Source organism: Hirundo rustica, chromosome 3, assembly GCF_015227805.2.
Source record: "Hirundo rustica isolate bHirRus1 chromosome 3, bHirRus1.pri.v3, whole genome shotgun sequence".
NCBI lineage: Eukaryota > Metazoa > Chordata > Aves > Passeriformes > Hirundinidae > Hirundo > Hirundo rustica.
The window spans coordinates 86,708,286-86,728,865 of record NC_053452.1 but is presented as its reverse complement, the minus strand read 5'-3'; the positions used below and the strand labels follow the sequence as shown (position 1 = coordinate 86,728,865).

Sequence of the window (20,580 nt, the reverse complement as noted above, 5' to 3'; positions counted from 1 at the left end):
GTACTTTCAGTTTTACTTTTTTAGTGTTCAAGAAATGTCTGTAAATGTGAGGGTGAGGCTCTTTTGCAGAGCTGTTCAGAAAATTATAAACATACTGAGCTTTCTTCAATCTCTTTTGAGGTGTAGCTTGGGCTTTCCACCTTTCCACTTGACTTAAAATGCGTTTTATGGTTTGCTGTGTTCTTTCTAGGGTATTTTTCAGCAGTTCTTTAAAATATGGAGAGCAGATGCCACTGTCCTTTATCACTTTTTGCAATTCTTTCATGTCCTGAGATGGGATAGGTGTCCCTGTTCTGGGACCTCCAGCTTGCTGGCTGAATATCACAGGCATAGCTAGAGGATTTAGATTTTCTTCTTTGCAAATTTCTCGTGTGACTTCATGCCAGTCTGTCAGTTGAAGGTCATCAGAACATTTCTGGGGACCTTCCAAAATCGGGATTGGTGGTGGTGGACCCTCAGATTTGAAACGGCTGGCATCTGGAAGGGCAAAGCAGTTCTCTGTCTGTCCTGTATTTGTTAAAGTGGCTGTCACATTCCATCCTCCCCCTTCTCGTTGCAAGGCTTGTGTGCCAAGCTGTGGTTCTGTCATGCTTGGGCACGATGCAAGATGCGGCGGCAGAGGCAGGGATGCAGGAGGCACAGGCAGGAATGCAGGAGGCAGAGAGCTTCCCAGTGAAGACATCTGAGAAGAACTTGAAGCCGCGGGAGGAGTCGTCAGGCATGAAGCTGTTACTGCAGCATGTAGGTCTGGCGGTGGAAGAGGCGCGGAAGGATACATATAAGTCGCTGTAGAATCGTGTTGCTGTTGTGCTGTGTGCAGGGTCGTGGACGGGGGAAGGGCTGCTGGAGGCTGTGGTTGTGCAGAAACTGCTGAAGTCTGTGGCGTCGGGGGCTGTGCAGCACGCGCGGCAGTGTGGACTATTTGCGATGGCACTGTAACAAGTTCCGGCTGAGCGTAGGTTTCTGCATGGGGCTGTATCACAGGCGGTGACGCGGCCGGGCGCGTTGGCGCGAAATGCGAATGCGCTGCGTGCACAGGGTCGGCGTAGGAAGTCATCACGGCGGCGGGCTGCATGGGGCGCGCGGGACGTGGCGGAGGCGCAGGGATCGCAGCAGGAACCGTGGGAGGGATCTCTAAGAAGCCTGTGGGCACAGGACACGCCGGAGCCGCGGCTGGGGGCTCCGGAGAGTCACCGTGCGATGGGGACACGTCGGCAGGGGGTCGTGCTGCGAACTCGGCCACAGCCCCGGCCTCCGGTGCAGCCGTCGCTCTGGCAGGGACGGGGGGGGCGGGGTGGAACACGCCGCGGAGCAGGGACTGGGCTCGCACGGCCATCCGCCGTCCGTGCCGCGGCACTCAGCCGCTGGTAGCTCGCAGGCTGGGCCGGGGCACGCCGCGGAGGGGGGACAGGGCGTGCACGATCAGCCGCCGTCTGTGCTGCGGGAGTGAGCTGCTCGTAGCTTGCGGGCAGGGCCAGGGCACGCCGCGGAGCCGGGACTGGAACGGGCTGTAGCATCCGCCGCGGCGCGGGGCTGGGGCACTCTGCACGCGGCCGAACACGCGGGGGGGTGGTGGACATCTCCGCGTTAGTGTGCGCAAGGGGAACTGCAGGCACAGCCGGTACCGGCAGCACCGTGGGCGCCGACACCGCTGCAGCCGGCACCGCCGGCTCATAGAAGGGCGGCGGCGGCGAGGCAGCGGCGGGCACGGGCGAGAGCGGTGGCACCGCCAGCGCCGCATCGGCTGCAGAGAGGGGACCCTGCGCCGCCTGCAAAAGCGTCGCAGCCTGCCTGTGCAGTAGGCCTGCGACAGCAGCAGCTACAGCAGCAAACGCTGAGGCTGGCGGGCCGGCGGGATCCGCGGCGGGGAGGGGGGGTAGAGCCGGGGCCGCGTGGTATGGAGGGGGCAGGGCTGCCGCCGTGCCGGCAGCGAGAAGCACCGCAGGGATGCTGTCAGTGGGCGGGCTCGCAGGGGCAGAGACGGGGACGGGGCCTGGCACACTGGAGCGGGGGGAGGGAGCCCCGGTAACAGGAATTCCAGCCGTGAACGGGACCGAGGGCGCGGTGGGAGGGGCCGCAGGGTCCGGTGGGGGCGTAGGGGCCGAGGGAACGGGTGCCGCGGCCACGAGGGTGGGGAATGGGGCCGCGGCGCTCGGCGGGGCCGCGGAAACCGAAACCACGTGGCGCGGCGAGGGGGGGGAGGGGGGCGGGCTCCGCTGCAGATCGGTGGCCACGCGGAGGGGATCTCCGGGAGCGGCGTGACCAGGTGCCGCGGCTGCAGAGGCATTTTTTGTAGCAAAGATCTCAACTAGGGCCCTACAAGCTGGAACGAGCTCAGCAGCAGCAAAATTCTTCAGTGAAATATCATTAAAAAGTCTATTTCCAACTGAGTCCCAAAAGTCTCTGGTAAAGACGGCTGAACGGTCAGCATTGGGAAAGTTAACTAGAGTCCATTCTAAAAGGTCTTTCAGCTCTTGCTTATGTAAAGTACTGTGATTGCAGCGTAAAAGATACTTAAGTTTCTTATAGAGATCTCTATCAAGGGTAGAATGGCAGTGCCCCATTTTTACACCAGTGTAGCTCACCTCGATGTCGCAGAAGCAGGTCCTCACTCGAGATCCGACGTGGGGGTTGGCCAGACACTCCAGTCGGCTCTCAGGACGCTGCGCGGGGTCCCCTTCAAAGTCACGGCTCCAGGCACTGCTCCGGAACAGCTCTTCCGTGCTCGGGACTCCAACCTCCCCTCGGCGCTTCAGTGCGGGCAGTGCAAAGCAGTGCCCACACGCGCTCAACGCACGTGGCAACGTACCACGGCAAAACTCCCTCCGTGAGCCCCAGTGGCCGCCGCTCAGCAGCAGCCGTCTGTGCTCGAGGGACGCCAGACAAAACCTCCTCAGAGCTCCGAGTGTTCGCTACTTAGTAACGATCGTCGTGCTCAAGGTTTTGTCTTCGGCAACTTTAAAGAGCTCCAGCCTCACGCTGCCCTGCAGCGATATACTGTGCTCACGACACCGATTAGCATACAACTGGTAATTTACCGTCCATGGGGAAGTCTCTCACAGCTTGAAAGGCTGGGTCCGGCGTTTTCCACGTTGTGCGCCAATTGTAGAAATATGCCTCTTCCTGCTGCTGAGGACTCCAGGACGGTGTAGATGAATGTAGACGAGAGATCTCTGAAGTTAGGTTTTAGAAGATGAGGTTTATTGTAAGGGATGTGGAGGCCTTGCTCTGAGTCGCCAGGCTGCAGCTCGTGGCAAGGCCTAGGAAAGTGGGGGAAGGGAGAAGTAGGGAGAGGAAATTCCTCAGGGAAGGGTGCAAGCAAAAAGAGAGCAAAGAGCAAAGAGACCGTCCAGCCCCCCGGGACCCCTTATCAGGGGTCTTCAAGGTGGGCTGGAACAAGCCTTGTGCCAATGGGGTTACAGATACCTGATACTTCAGGGGAGGGGTACAGGTGTGGGATGAACCATACATTGAGGGGTGAGACAGAACATTCCATTTGACCTCTGGGTCTGGCTGCAGGTAACTTTCAGATGGTCACATAACTGTTTTCCCAGAGATCCAGTATCTAATACATCTCAAACATCAAAACTTACTTTCAATTCTATCTCACTTACAGGTTTCTCATTCTCAGAATCTAAGCAATCATATTTATAGGGTTTTTTGGCTTCTTCCTTCCCAACACTCGTGGCTTGAGCAGGGGCACTTTTTACTCAGTATAAACTGATTGGGTGGCCAGGCCCAGAGAGGTGAATGGAGTCACATCCATCTGGTCACTAGTGGAATTCCCCAGGGCTCAGTCTTTGGTCCAGTCCTGTTTAATGTCTCTATCAATGATCTGGATGAGTGGATTGAATGCACCATCTGTCAGTTTAGAGATGATACCAAGTTGGGTGGGATTTTTGATTTGCGGGAAGGAGGCAGGAAGGCTTCACAGAGGGATCTTAACAGGCTCTACTGAGATCAGTTGTATGAGGTTCAACGAGGCCAAGAGCTAGGTCCTGCCCTTGGGTCACAACAGTGCCTTGTAGTGCTATAGGCTGGGGGCAGAGCAGTTGGAAAGTTGTCTGCTAGAAGAGGACCTGGAAGTGCTGGTTGACAGCAGCGGAGCGTGAGACAGTGTGTGCCCAGGTGGCCAAGAAGGCCAATGGCATCCTGGCCTGCATCAGCAACAGTGTGGCCAGCAGGACCAGGGCAGTGACTGTACCCCTGTACTGGGCATTGTTGGGGGTGCGCCTCAAATCCTGTGTCCAGTTCTGGGCCCCTCCCTACAAGAAGGACATTGAGGTTCTGGAGTGACTCCAGAGAAGGCTAACAGAGCTGGTGAAGGGTCTGGAATGCAAGTCCTGTGAGGAGCAGCTGAGGGTGTTTAGCCTGCAGAGGAGGAGACTCAGGGGAGCTCTAATCACTCTCTATAACTCCCTGAAAGGAGGTAGCCAGGTGGAGGTTTTCCCTTTCTCCCAGGCAGCCAGTGACAGGACAGGAGGAAATGCCCTCAAATTGTACTGGGGAAGGTATAGATTAGATATTGGGGAAGATTTCTTCGCTGAAAAGTTTGTCAGACATTGGAGCAGGCTGCCCAGCTCCACTGCCTGAAGTGCTGAATCATCATCTCTGGAAGTATTAAAGAACAGGTACATGTGGTACTTGGCTGTGTATGGTTAATGGTATCTTTTCCAGCCTTAAAGACTGATCCTATGGCTCTTGGATAAATGAGTTTGAATCTCTAGGTTCTCTGTATCCTTTTTCAAATTTAGGTTCTTGTTGCAGTGGTTATGGGGGTGCATTTACCTTGTTTGTTATGTATGAGAAAGCACGTCTCTGGAGTTGCTGGGGACTGCACAGAGGTTTTACAGTTTGTAAAGTGTTTTCTTAAGGATCTCTTCAGTTTATTTGAGGAAAAATGGTAAAGGGAAGCTGATTAATGCAGTTGCTAGATAATGTCTCTTGTAGAGAAAGGTTCATTCTTTTTTATGGTGAACAGGTTACATTATAAGCTTGTCTTGCAAACAAATCTTACTGTAGTTAAAGGAAGAATTTCAATTACTGACTGAAGGGTAGTTTTGAAGCAGGTGCTTATATAATCTTTATCCTTTGCCTGGGTATGCAGAGAGGTTGTTACATCCTAACAGAGTAGTGTAGATTTATACATTTCTTTTTTTTTTTCAATGATGCTTTTACTTAATGCTTAGCTATCAGCTTATGAAAACATTCTGTAAGAGCTCACTGTTCCCCATTTTCCTTTTATTTCTGCATATAAAAGGAATATAAATTTTAAGCTTAAAACTGTGCTTTAACATTTCCTTGCTGACAAGGGAATAATTGCAGTCAAGACCTGCTCCAGAAGTTTCCTACTAATACTGTAGTACGTTACATAACCTTGTCTTTTTTAGAAAGTCCCAACTGCTGCTAACAGGAAGTGACAGCTTGCACACCTTGTTCTTGCAGCCTGAACTCTGACACAAGCAGTCTTTCTCTTCACGAGTGAGCAGGCAGGATAAAATTGGAATGCTACCCCTTAGCCAAATTGAAATTTTATTTCTGAAGCCGTTAGGCTATTGAATGTACCAGGATTGGCACCCCTGTCATCTCTGGTACTCTGGGGCACTGACTTTACTTTCCAAAGGGTGCTGTAGCACCCACAAGGCTGGTGGGTGTGCTGTGGCTGTGTCCTGTGTACTCTGCATGTGTTCTTCCCGTAAGTCACAGACATGTGCTCAGGCTGTGCAGGTGTGGTTGCCAGCCGAGGGTCAGGAGCTGCTCTCTTGATAGTTCATAAGTTGCTTATGATTCTACTTACCTGGGTAGTGTGAGGATGGATGAAATCTGAGGTGTGAAGTACTCTAAGTCAGGGATGCAAACTTTGGAAGATAGTTTTAAAGGAAGTTTCACTGTAAAACACTGAGAATACTTCTGTTAAAAATAAGTGTTTTAATGAGGTAGGTGTTCTTTTTAAATCCTGTCATCTCATTTCTAAGATAAATAGGAGGTCTTAGTGATGTTTTGGGGAACAAATCACAAAAACCATTAAAATCTCCTTTTTCTTCTAATTTGTGTGAGGAAGGATCAACTGTGTATTTGTGTATATAACTTTATGGTGAAATCTAAGTATTGTGTTTTATCTCACAGCTTAGCTTTTATGTCCTATAATCACCTAATATTTGATAAAATGGCTTTATTTTGGAAAAGAAAGCTTATCTTCTGACAGTCAAAAAGATTTTTTTTGTAGCTGATTGTTAAGAAGGCAAAAAAAAATTCTTTCACTTTGTCAGCTTACAAGATTGCTTGCGCCATGGCTGTTAGACAAGAAAAAGACCTGTTCATTTCAAGAATAAACTGACATTACCTGTGTATCTCCGATAGCTAATGTAACCAACCAGTCCTCTGATTTACAAACTGCACTTTCATATTCCACACTTAATTTTCTATATAAAGCTTCTGCTGTTTGAAATTACGTGGATGCCTTCCAAAATTAAAGTTGTTATGAAGCCAGCCACTTGATTTTGTGGCTTAAACATAGAATTGAAGGAACGTTCATGTTGCTGTACTTATTTTTTGGTTGAGGCTTGCTACAACCCTTGAAATTTCTTTGAAATCCTTTTAGCAATTTTTGATGTGACAGAAGCAAGTGGATAAGTAAGCTGAAGGAATAATTGAAACATACGTATTTCTCTCTCTGACTGATAGAGGTGGGATATGGTTGTGCAGGGGAAGAGTTTCATTCATGATACTTCTACAGAAGCTGTATTTGAGGTTATGAATAAGTTTGTACTTAATGGATTTTTGATGGCTTTCATGAAAAATGGTTAGCCGAACCGAAAGACAAACTTGGAGGAATTCTGCCCATTAAACTCTTTATCACCTACCAGACTCTGGCTAAAAACAGCTGAGCAGTGCTTCTAAGGCTTGTCTTCCCGCTGTTCCTGCAGTATACCATGAACCATATGAATTTAGCTGCTGTTAAGCTGGGCTCTGGAGCAGTGTACTTGAGTTGTCTGCCTTCAGTGCAACTTCATGCTGTTGAGTTTGATTTTATTTAAAAATATGAAAATGACCTGTTACAAACAGTTCTTGTTCAGACTCCTGTCAAGTTTTCTAAATGTGGTAAATTTTAAGTTCTCAAATTCTAGTCCAGATTCTTTGAACACAGGCTTACTAAGCTGGCAGTCAGACTTGCTAACAGCTACCATTTATGCCCTTTGTTGCCTTTGGTTATATAAAACAGTATTTTGCTGCATTCTTTGACACCTTAAAAGCATGCGGAGACTGAGCTTGTATGGTTTTCCCAGTTGTGGTATGGAGGTAAAGTAAGAAAGCCTCTTCTACTGTAAGGGAAATTATGCTTGATGTGGGGAGTAGATGTGATGTGAGAACGTGCTTCAGGCTATTTGTTCTGTTTAATCAGAAACTAATTCAGTGGATCAAGTGACAAGTAAATAGTCCTTTATCAGTAGTCTCAAAAGACTTAAGGTTCAAGGGCCTTGAAGAACATTTCATAGAATAAAGGTTCTTGTACTGTGGTTCTTGCATGATTTCCTTTGCTTCAAGATCTTTATGCAAGATCTTTTATTCTTTCAAAGACTTGCTTAATTCACATAGTCTGTTTCAGTGGACATTAACATTTCAATTAAGCTTTTTGTGTTGGGGGAGGGGTGGGTGCTGTTTTCTTGAAGGATTTGTATCAATTCCTCCACCGCATCCAGCCCAGGAGTGTGTGAACCAGAAGTGGAGATGGTGGGTTCTAGGTTCTATCTTTTTTATGAAAAACTAAGCAACCACCAATGAAATCAATAAGAGAACTGGTCTTTGAACCAGCAGGATTAGACCAAAAATGTATGATAGTAAATTATTTGTTTGGACCATTTCAGTATTATTTTGATTTAATTTCTGTCTCTAGTGTGTTATGTTTTGAGGAGAGGAACTTGGAGAAATCTTTGTAAGTTTTGCCTTGTTCTTTTGTTGTTGGAAGAACAAGTAGCCACTGGAGAAGGGACTGTTTTGCGTTGACTCCAATATTCTTGTTCTGAATTGAATTACATAAAATACAGCTGCTGCTTACTTGTTTTCCTTTTTTTTTTCTCTCTACCTGCTATGTAAGGGTGCTTGTCTCCTGTTCACAATCTTCATTTGTATATCTCAGCTTGGAGAAATCACAGATGTTTTTGAAAGATACTCTTTCCTAACTTGGTTGAAATCTTGAGTGGCAGAACACTTGAACAGTATGAATTGTGTGGGAGTAATGCAAAGAGAGAGAGAGAGAGCACTGCATGAGTATGCTTGGGTTGATGCAACGACTGAGGCTTTCTTTGGCCAAAAGTGATAGCTATTAACCAACCATTCAGGATGAGTCAAGTGTGTAGATTTTCTTGTAGTTAATTCTATATTCCACAAGATGGAGCCAGTTCTTTGGCAAATCAAGTCTGTCAACAGCAGCAGGATTTGGGGAAACAAATGAGAATTAAACTTACTTCACTGAGCTTTTTTAAAGGACAGGCAGGGTGCTGTTGAAAGAAAAAAGGAATTTTAATATGTCAGAAGTCCTTTTAAGATGTTGGCCCAAGATAAGTTTGCTGCAGACAATATTAGAGATGCAAAGTTAGTACTCTCTTATGTGTAATGCTTTGCTTCCTTCATTGTAGAATTTCTAACTGGTAACTGCAAGAATGTAAAGTGAAAACTAACTTTGTGTTTATGTTCCTCTATCATACATAGCTTAACCTAGCTTTAAAAAGCTAGTTTTGACAAGCTTTTTTCATTTAAAACTTTATCTCAAGACTTATTAATTTTTGGTGAACTGGTTTTATGCACATATTGCAAAGGATTCTGAATTGTTTGCTGAGCTGTAAAACAGTTGTCCTTCCCTCTGGCAACACGTGTGAAATTGAAAGGCTTCATGCTTGTTTTTTTCACCCCAATTCAGACCTCTGTGTTCTCGCTATAACTTAAGATGTTTTGTGAGAGGCATCAGCAAAGGGAGCGTTTCAGTATTAACTGAAGTTAGAATAGGCTGAACAGATGGTTGTGGACTGATGAAGGGAAGGAGACTGAATTGGTATAATAAAGGAAGCATCATTATCATTTGACTTCATAGTCAAATCTGCAGTGATATTATTCATTCTCCTTTGTGGATGTCTCCCAGTTATATACTTTTTGTTTGTTTGTTTGTTTTCTGCTCTTTTTAGTTTATTCTGCTCTCCACTGCTTGCCTTCCCCCCCGCCCAGCGTGTTTGTGTGACAGGTTCTCCTACTCTGGACCAGTCTTGCCTGATAATGTATAACATTTCCCACTAATTTCTTACTGCAGGTGGAAACTGAGTAGAAGATGGAATGTTGAATAAAATGTTTAAAACAGTTAAAAGATTTCTTTAACTAATCAAGTGGAGAGCTAAAGCAATGTTTCACACTGTCTTAACTGCTTGGAGTCATATAGAGTTAGTATATGAGGCTTTCACATTTTTTGATAAAAGTACTTTTCTTCAGCATTTAAAATGAACCATATTATGTAAGCCTTGTTGTGTACCTGATCCAGTACTATGTGTGTGCTGATGCAAAATAAAACTTGAGCAGCTGGAGTAAAACTGAAGTCTTGGACATACAAACACTAATATATTTTGTATTTTGTTTCCTTTGAAAGTGCACTATACCAGCTTCAGCATTACAGTTCCTGTCATTATTCTTGCCCAAAGGTGTATGTCAGCTGTAGTCACAAATAGATAGTTGTATCATCTAGAAGTGCTTTGGGAGATTTGTCAGCGTGTGAATTATTGTGGCTTCTTCAATCAGCTTCTTTTTAAAATAGTGGAGCAGAACACATGGTCCTTACTGAGTGAGTTAATGGGAACAGAGAATACAGTTGTATTTGGGAGTATGTGAGTATGTGCACAAACATTAAGCACGTGCAAGCTATGAGTCCAGCTTAAATAATACGAAGGAGAAATCTGTCATCAAAAGTTGTATCCTGAAAAAAGAAAAGTGTGAGGAAAAAATAGGAAAGATTTTGAAATACGTGGAGAGAAAAGCTTTTGCTTCACCAGAGAATATGTAAAAATGATGCCTTTTTCACAAATTCACACTTTGATGTGCACTTTAGAATGAAAGAATGGCATGTGAGATTGGATAACTTTTTCAGCAATTTAAAAATTGGCTTGAAATCAACTTATCTGAAGACTTTTATCTAAAATTATGTAAATTTCTTTCAAGCTCTTTATTGCTTAAGTTTTAAACAGCTGAAGTTGGTATTTGAGATGTTCACAGTTTTTTACTAGCTGTAGATATTTCTGTGAGTGGGGAGAATGTTGGTTCTATACAGTAACTATACTGGCATGGAAGTCTACTGTAACTGGAAATAAACTCTCCAGGTTTTTTCTTAAATTCATGAGTTACCTAAAACCTCTGAAAACTTAAAGATGTAACAGGCTATGTTGTTTCTTGGTAGCTACATATTTATTTCATTCTTAGAACCAGACAGTCTCTAATAAAGGACTCCTTAAATACGATGAATATGTCGAAGTTAGTGCTGTTTCTATGTACCTGGTTGAATTCTAATATATATTTGGGACATCCCTTTGATCAGTTGGGGTCTGATGTCCCTGGCTCCCTTCCTGGCCTCTTGCCCACACCCTGCCTGCTGGGTGGGGATGGAAAAGCAATCCTTGACTGTGCAGGACTGTCCTGGACTGTGCAAGCCCTGTCCAGCTGCAGCCAAAGCATTACTGTTACCAGCACTGTTTTGGTCACAAATCCAAAGCACATCTCCTCCATAGGAGCTGCAATGCAGCAAGTTAACTCTATTCCAGCCAAGCCCAGTATTGGGAAATGTTGCTTGATGTTTTCCATTTAACGTGTAATAGCCAAGACTCCAAATTAATTTTTGTGAAGCTGTATGATGGCTCAAATCCACCTTTCTGTTTAGCTCTTACAAGAAACTTGTGCTTGTGCTATGTTTAATTTTCCAGTCAAAATTAATAATTCCTTTTTATGAAAGCATCTAAATTAGTTGTCATTAAGACTAAATACACACAATAACCTTGTGGGCCTAAAAAAATAACCTCATTATTTTAAGGATTCCTTAGATTGTATATGACCTAATGCATTCAAAATCTTTTCATAATTTCTCTGGAAGACAGTACATACCTTCACAGCCACCTGCTAAGAACTGAAATGGGAATTTAGGTCTAACCAGTAGATGATGTATAGAAATATGGGAAAGAAAGTTTAGAGTGAAGAAAAAAAAAATTATTCTTATCTTGGAAGCAGCAATCTGTCTTAGAGTTGCTGAAGTTTTTTCCCTTATTCAGCTGGGCAGTGTTCCAGGGACTTGATAGTATTTTAGTGTATAGTATAATTATTGGTCATTTTCAGTTCTATGGCTTTTTTCCTAGAATTAACTTTAGTAATGGATGAAAGACACTGAAGATATTTTCATATCTTGGGTGACTGTAGAAGTAATTTCAAGTGTATTTTTATGTTGGAGGGGTGCAGCAAGCTGCTGAAGTGCACACTGACACTTCTAGTAAAAAATTTGATGGCTTTCAGAAGAACAAAATTACAATTCTATTAAAACTTATGTCAAACTTGACAGGTGTTTCGTGTTATTATTGGCTGACTGCTGAAGCTGTAGTGTATAATGCAGTTCTTGGTAGGTAAGATAGCATTACTAATGACATGTAAAGGTGTTTTAAATAGTATAAAATAGCTGTCATCAAGATTCTTGATGTCCAGTCTTCATATCTGATGCCAAATATCCATCTTCTTAATTGGCTAGCAAAAATATGTGCAGCAGTTAAACCAGGTTAGTCTTGAAAATTTTTCTAAAGGAATCCATATGTATCTTTAAGGACCCAGAAAAAGAAGCCTGTAAATATTTCTATTTCCTGTATACAGAAATAAGGATCCTGACTTCATAAAGAGTTAACAAAACTGTAAGTTGTTTATTGAGTCACTTTGAATTACTGTTAAACATTTTCATACAGAAATGTTTGTAGCCTCAGCTTTAGTTGACTGGTTAACTCAAGGTTTGATACACACACAGAAAATATTTTCTGACTTCTCTTGCCTAGTGCTTAACTGTGATTATGATTGATTTGGATTGATGAAAATATTTTTCATTTGAAGTGTTTAATATTGTATATTGTCATTACTCGGAATTAAATTCAGAAGTTACACATGAATATTTTTTATAACAGGTTTGCCTGTTATTCCACTGTTTAACTTGTTCCTTCGTTGCTTAAATATATTTGATTTCCCAAATTTATTTCATAAATAAGTACAAATTAATGAAATTTGAGCTTTTGGGAAAATACAAAACTGCTCTTTTCCCGGAGAAAACCATCTACTTCAAAAGTTGTCTTATTTTTGTTAACAAAGTTTCAAGTTGTTAAACTCCTCCTTCCAGTCTTGTTTCATTAATGTAGAATTTGCCTATCTGGGATCTCACAGCTGAGGCAGTAGCTGAATAATAGGAAACTCCTGTGATGTGTAGTTGTACAAACTCATCCGTGGTATAATGTTTGTAGCGGTTGTGTAAACACCCTGTAGGGATAAAAACTTGGACAGCACACAGATACTATCATTAAACACCTTCTGTCCCTGTATTAACCTGATCAAAACTGACTCCAGTTTTTGAAAGACACACGGGTTATACTTCAGGGGGAAAACTGAAGAAGCTGTTGGGTACACAAGACTTTATCTGTTTCTAAACTGTCGTGGCTAGATGAATCTTTTGCATAAACTGAGGTACTTGATCTACCTTAGTGGAGTGGCTAGGAAGGTTTTTAATTAAATTCTGGTGCACTGTTTTAGCTGAAACTTGATTAATAGGTTGATGCAAATGACCTGCAAGACTCAATCCTGGAGCACTAAAACTAAAAGTAGTATAAATTTTAAGTGGGGCCTTCCTATAATATAAATCTACCAAGTGTAAGAGTGGGTATTTTGTGTCTGTAGTGTTTTGTAGGGGGAAATAAAAAGGCAGATCAATAAGTTGCTAGTTGTTGAAGTATTTAAGACACAGTACAGTCTGACCATTCTTATGTGACTAGTAGTAGTTGTAACGTATAATTGTCACGTGGGAAAAGATGTGTTAGTTTTGCTGAATAATTCCTAGATCCCTTGACCCTTGAAATCTAATTTTATGATAGCAGCACTTATTTTGAAAACTGACAGTCATTTTAATGGCTATGGTCTTAAAGGTCAAGCAATGGACATCAAGTGCTCTGACTTTTTGAGATATTGAACAAGATAAATTAAAAGCAAGGTGATTACCCAAAATATTACCAGTATTTCCACTAGTAAGAGTAATGCTTCTTGCAGCAAACATGGGGATTTGTGAATGTGTCTTGGGATTTTCAAATACCAGTTCTAAAGAATGAAGTCTAACTACAAGGATTTCTCCTGCTTCCTTGTTTTGGCTATTGCTTGAACAATATCAGAGTTTTTCTTTTTTTGTTCCCCCAGAGTTAAAGGCTGAGTGGTGGGTGGGCAGGAAGCACACCTGCCATGTCTGCTGACTCTAATTGACTATTCTATGCCATATGGTAAAGTGCTCAAGCAACAAATGCTCAAGGGAAGGAAGAAAGGACAATCTTGGTTATGGTGGTGTCCAAAATAAGTGTTAGGAGTGCTGAAATGCAGCTTTCTAGGAAGGCTGGACAGCTGCCTGACGATTGAAAGTAATGAAGAATCCTTTCTTTTCTTTTTTTCCCCCTGTGTGTGCAGCTTTTGCTTTACTTAATAAAACAGTTCTCAGTCTGCAAGTCTTCTCACTTTGCTGCACCTTTCTCCATCCTTAGGAGAGGGGAGTGAGTGAGCGAGCATCTCTGGGTGTTTGCTGGGTCACACCAACAGTCCTAAGCTAAAGATCAGGAGAGGGAAGCATGAAGCTCTTTTGTAGGTCCCAGGAAAGTGTTCATACAGTATATTGATATTGTAGTGCAAATGACTGCAATTGCAGGAGTGGTCCATGTGTATATCTGTCATACAAAAGCAGAAAATAACTGCTTGAATTGTTTTCCAACTCTTCAATATGCCTTCTTGCTTTTGATGGTAATTATTTAATCTTTGCACTCCTTAGAGTTCAGAACTAGATGGGCTTCAAGGTAGTACTTTTAACAGTGGTGACATACAGGGTTGGGATAAAATAATATAAATGTCTTTAATCAGAGAATGAATAGTAGCTTCAAGTGAAAAATCTTAAGTGTTACTGTGATAATTTAGGCTAGCATACTTTGACTGTCCCAACATGCCACTGCAGTTGAGAAACAATGGTGGTTAATAAATCAGCCTGATTCTGTTAGAAAATCCAGTTGGCTGTGAATGGTAGTTTAGAAATCAAGGATACTGAACATACTCAGTTTTCCACCATTCTTAGATGAATATTGTTATCAGCTGGTTTTGCAAGTCTCTGTATAATCATTTCCCAAAATCTTGTATGCTGCTGTTGTAGAGTCTGTGCTATATGAGGTATTTGTTGCGTTAATATAAGATTGCCCTGCATTTAATTCCAAGTTAAGTACAGATGCATGTCTTAAGAAGCTTTCAAATGGAGAAAAAGGAGCAGCTTCTACTGGTTTCTGTTGATGCTTCATCTGAGGCATAGCCATAAAGATTATTCAAGATGTGAGCAAAAATCTTGTTGCTAGTAAGCCAGCTTTCTAAAGTTTGTTTGTTGTGTTGTTTTGGAGGTGGGTAGGTGGACACAACATACAACTTTCTAGATAAATTTTACTGGTTAATGTTTTGTGACATTATTTAGAAGTAGAAATCTGTGAATAGATTTGTTAACACTGGCAATTGTTAAAAGTGATAGATATTTTAGAGGAGCAGAGGTGAGCCTTTATTCAAGCCTGTTCATTCACATTGTTGGTATAGAATTATGCCAGAGAAAATTCTCACAGTATATGGAATTTTGAAAATAATTTATTTATTTCCCTATTCCTTTTAGGACCAAGATGGGCTTCTTGGAACACTGGTGTTTTTATCTGCATCAGGTGTGCTGGAATACATCGAAATCTTGGGGTTCATATATCAAGGGTCAAATCTGTCAACTTGGATCAATGGACGCCAGAGCAAATACAGGTGAAATATCTTCAAATATGTTTCCAATTTGGAAGGGATGCCAGGTGTACTTTTGAAAGGATTTGCACTTACCATGATGCCCAGCTTACATGCAATCCATTAACTTTTGCGTGTGTCATACTTCTACTGTAGTGCATCTAAGTTCATAAAACTCACTTCAGAAGTTGGTTTACCTCTCATTTCTGTATCGTTTAGAGGTATTCTACCTTGCCCCAGGGACTCTAAAAGCTAATTCTTGGTTGTATCTGTTGAAAAAGCATTACAAGCCTTTTTAGTAAGGGACAGTACCACTCACATATCTCCATGATAACCTGGCTGTGTTCTTTCAGTGTATCAAGCACTGACTCATCCAGCTATGCTCCAATCTGAAACCTCTTCCTGCCATCAGGCAAATTTTATTACTCTTTGTCTTCCTGGTGTCTGAAGAGCCATCCTGGGAGATCAAACCTTGTCTTTCCCTGGATGGGTTAGTTAACATTGCAGACAGCATCAATGTTGCTAGTTTTGTCCTCAAGTCAGGGCAGGCAGCCCTCCTGTGCCATGGTCCTATCTCCCAAGACTTAGGGCAACAGGGAGGTCTCCAAGTTAAAAACTCGTAATGTCATTCAAGTACTCTGGTAGCGTTCTGACTGTTTCAGAGTTTAAAGTATTGACAGACCTGAACTGTTTTCTGCCACTTTTCCCTAGTGCATGCAGGAAATGGGAAATACTAAAGCAAGACTACTCTATGAAGCTAATCTGCCAGAGAACTTCCGAAGACCTCAAACAGATCAGTATCCTTTTGTTTTGGCTTTCACATTGAAATGACTTTTAATGCAATTGAGATGTTACGACTGTTTCAAGGAACTGCTACATTTGTCAGCTTATGTTATTTATTTCATTGATATTGTTGTATAAGAAATGACAGTGGAAGTTGAGAACAGTTCAGAAAAGATTTAAATTACTTCAGTCACAGGAAATCTACTTTGTAATGAGATTTGGCAAGCACCATTTATTTTTGCTTTCGGAAGAGGTGACTTCATAAATTCCCTGTATGTAGGAAGTTAGTGATACTGGAGAGCTCTTGAATATTTTCTTTATCTTGAGTAAATGCTATCTGAAGTTTAGAAGCATTTGATCAGGAAATAATGAGCTGAATGGTAAAGTAAAATAAGCCATTGCATCTCACTTCAGTGAAGCATGGATTTCTTTCTCTAGGTGACTAGCATGGAAATACATAAATAAACCCAAGCTCTCTGAGGGCCACCAGTTGTGTTTCTGTGTGATTATCACTGTGTACCTGGACAGGAGGGGTTGGAAGAAAAACTGTCTGCTGGCAATAAATAACTTTCTTATGAAATACGTTTACTGAATCACTAGGATAATATATAACGGCATTTATTTAGATCTGTGTTCTTTTCTTGATTTGGTGAAGTTACTCCATAGATATGATTTGCTTCACCTGATCTTATTGTAGTCTTTAATTATAATGAGATCCTAAACACCTACTCTTGAGTGAGCTGAATCTTTCCCCAGCTACAGGAGCTGATAAACAGACTTTGTAACTTGATCTAAATTTACTATATACAAAGGTGATTCTGCTTCTCTTTATTAGGTATTACACTTGATATGTTATGACAGAAGATTTTTGCTTTTGAAGGGTTAGACTCTTCATTATAAAATGCACTTGAGCAAAATAGATACTTTTTTAATGTTATAGTAGCTTTTGAATTAAGCATACATCTTCATAAGAAAAAAATAACTAGAACCAGATAGCATCATAGTATTCTAGCTGTAATATTCTAGAACTTTATTTTAGCCATATGATTGAAATATTTTCACTAAAACTTACTCAAAAATGGATCTTGAAGATTTTCTTTTGTTTGTTTTTGCTGCAGCTAACTTAAATTCAATGGTGCTACTACAAGAGAAGTGATAATGCTTTAAGCTTTTGTTGTCAGATCAGACCAAAATTCTTAAATTTAGACTTTCAAAATAATTATTTTTTCACACTGTATGCCTTGAATAATTACATATCCTTTTGAATAGTTTTTACCTCTTAACTGCTGGACCTAGTCAATTGAATATATTTCATTGCCTGTGTTTTCTTTATTTATATTGTACTGCCAGGAGAGGCGATTCCAACATTTTCTGATTTATTTCTCAATTATCCCATAACTTTGGCAGCTAGTTACTTGGCATTCATGACAAGCTGTTGTGTTACGGTTGTTTTTAACTTTTTTTTCTTTATCCATTGTATCACTACAAAATCATCTTCGTATGTCATCAGTGTTCTGCTTGTGAACATTCCTATATTCTGAACATTCTTTCAGATAAATATTGAAAATATTTTGTATGTGATGGTTAATTTTGTATATGTTCTTCTATATTAGTGTTTAACTTCCTGTAGCACTATAATATGCTTCTAGTTTTAAGGCAGTAAAGTGGAGACACAGGAAAAATGTCTGTGGGATCTGTCCAAAATCTCCTGCTAAAGATCCCTCCTCATTTCTGCTTCTTAATCACAAGTGTGATTTTTCTAAGCCTTTTCTTTTTTTCCCTTCCCTTGTTCTTGGCAGGGATGCTGTAGTTTAGAAGCTAATGTTTAGGATAATTGTGATGATTTTTTTGTATGGCAGCTTTAGTTTCCCATTAAAATGTTTTTCTCAACAACAGCGAATAATGTTTTCGCACTTAGTACTAAGATAGTTGTACCTTCAAAGTGCTTAGGATGCCCTTTACAATTTATATATATTTGGAAAGAGGTAGAAAGTAGTGGTTTGATTTTTGTAACTTTTATGAAATAGTCTTCAGGTGACACTTGCATACAGTTTGAAACTATGAGTTTTGACAATATAATGTGATGCACAGAATGAAGGGATTGAGCACTCTGAATTCAGTGTTAATCTTACCCTTATCTCCACATACTATGTGTTATCTTCCCATCGATTGAGGAGAAATTGCTTTGGAAGTTTGAGGCAGTGGGTCTGAGCTTCCACAGTTGTAGTATCAGGTTTTGAATGGATAATCACATTGCTGGACAAAGTAGTTAAAATTTATTCTTCAGATCTTGGGGAGTCAGCTTTACTAAAATTAAAGTACTCACACTGCTTTGGATGAGCTGCTTTATGAAGCTGAGAGAATAATTGAGGAAAACAATTGGCTTTCCTTCTTGCAATTTGAGCTACTGAGTTGTCAGTTCTTGTTTTCTACAGCAATATGCTTGCTGCTGTTTCCATCTTTGCTTCAATATCTCTATCACTAGTTGTTTTGGCTTTTTTTCTCTTCCACAGGGATGTTTGTTTTAACAGAAGAATCTCATGGAGAACTCAGTGTAGTGTTTATGATCAGCATTTGATAAATGGTATAACATGCAAATCAGAGAACCGTTACATACATTTCACCTTTTTTATGGAGAGAAAGTATTTTTTTCAAGTTGGGATGGTAAACTGTAATTATTTACCATAAATGAGTACTATTGTTTGAGCATTTTCAGTACTACAGCCATGGAGTTTATAAATACCATATGAAAATGTCCTAATTGTGGAACACTGAGTTACTTATACTCTATCTTTCTTATATTGTTTTCTTCAGAGATTAAACTGATTAACTTTGCGTAGTAGAAAGAAGCTCACTTTGGGCACTGCAGCAACAGTTCTGTGTGGAGTGGATTGTTCTGCCGTTTTAAAAGTATGAAATGAGATGAATCAGGTGTAGTTTTTTAATTTGAATAACCAGTGAGCTTTTAGGTTGATGTTACTATTTATACAAATGCATATTTTCCTTAAACTATCTACTTCCAGAGCTGTGGAATTTTTCATCAGGGATAAGTACGAAAAGAAGAAGTATTATGATAAAAATGCAGTTAATGCCTTCAATGTAAGTACACACTTTAACCAAGAATTGTCTTTTTTTTTTTTTTGAAAGCTGTGTAAGAGAAATATAGCAAACATTATGCATGTTAAAATGTCTTTTACATTTGAAAATCTTTTGACTCAGAGCTAAGTGCTTTCTTTGCTATCTTTTGAAGACTATTCCTAGGTTCGATAAATTTTACCTGCATTGTCTATTACATTTACATCAGCAAAGCCTTATGATCCAACAGGTAGCTTTTTAATAACCCTTTATATTGTGTTTTTCACTCATTGGGTAGTTCTTTAAAAGTATTGTTTGAGTGGGGGGTTTATTTATCTTTTTCCATGTTACAGGGGTAAGATAGGATTACTGTTTCTGGTAACATGGTCTTCCCTCATTCTCTGTAAACCTTGATGAGAAATCCTAGGGTGTTTTGAGCCCTTCTGCTGAATTCCAGACTGTTGTTTGTGGTGAGGTGCACTGTAGTAGCAAACACAGGTGGTACAATGAGCCTGCTGTTAAATCCTGCAGCTGTGTGTTCACTACAGTAAGTTGGTGAATGTTTCTCGGGCAAAGGAGTTGTGAGAATTTGAACCTTTACTGAAGTTCAGTCTTGTTAGGTTATGTTTGTTTTTTGATACAACTGTTTCTGGGATGTATCATCTAGTTCATACATTTTTCTTCGTATAGTTGTATTTATGCTTTAACATACACAGCTTTGTACCTGCTTTGTTTAAGTATGGCCTAACATGTAGCTTTACTACTCTGCCTTAATAGGCAGTGAACTTTGACAGGGACAAGTGCAAGTGTAGGTGTAAAGCATGAGAGTTTATGGTGTATTTCCCATTTGAGAAAATGGATCTTTGAATGATGGTTTCATTTTAGAAGTGTGAAAAAAAAGCTCCCCTGGGAAGTACAGAAGGGTGTTTCATTAAGTACTGATGAAACGGGGGAAAATTGCTTCTCTTAAGATAGTAAAATACGATTGTGGTTTGAATTACAAATTGGTTACCCTTCTGTACTTTTATTCCAAAACAGAAAGTAGGAAGAACAGTTTAAAATTATACTTTTAAAAGAAGTTCTAAAGACACTCAAGATCTTTCTAAACAGAGAACCTTGATATCTAATGTGACAGTTCACTCCTGCCTTAATATATTTGAAGGAATTATCAGATTTTGCTTTATCATAATGCAGAGTAAGATGAATCACTTACCTGCCATAGCAGCAAGGATAGAATCCAGACAAGCTGAAGAGACACATGTTACTGCTGAGTACTTATTTCCTACTTGGGCTTTTCTTTCATTGGCTAGTGTAAATGGCGTAATCTTTCTGGGAACGAAACCTGATGGTACAACATTTTAGCAGCAGATGAGTTGTGCACATTCAGAGTCAGCTGTGTTTCAAGACCACAAAGCATCAGGTTTGAGGTGGACAGTCTGTAGTCACAGTTATGGCAGATCTTAAAAGTACATGATATTAAATGAGCTGGACTAACGTAGTGCCTGCAGTTGTTGTCTGATGCTCCTGCTGCTTATACTCCCTGGCTCTGGCCCTGGCCCAGCTCACGTGTGCCTGTAGTGCTGCAGCTGGTGTTCAGTGATTGTCTTTCTACTGGGTCTGGACCTGGCAAGGAAGAAGAGGAAAAGCTGAAGCTGAACCTCCATCCTGCTTGTC

General features: G+C 41.2%; 1 protein-coding gene across 7 annotated transcripts in view; it reads left to right on the top strand.

Annotated features, from left to right (window-relative positions):
* The window catches only part of SMAP1 (small ArfGAP 1), a 98,401-nt gene that overhangs the window by 17,058 nt on the left and 60,763 nt on the right, over window positions 1-20,580 (top strand). For all 7 annotated transcript variants that reach the window (XM_040058325.2, XM_040058328.2, XM_040058327.2 and 4 more), the window contains exons 2-4: window positions 14,939-15,072; window positions 15,760-15,845; window positions 18,855-18,930. In XM_040058325.2, coding sequence (XP_039914259.1) covers window positions 14,939-15,072; window positions 15,760-15,845; window positions 18,855-18,930 — 296 coding nt within the window. The remainder of the gene's footprint in view (window positions 1-14,938; window positions 15,073-15,759; window positions 15,846-18,854; window positions 18,931-20,580) is intronic.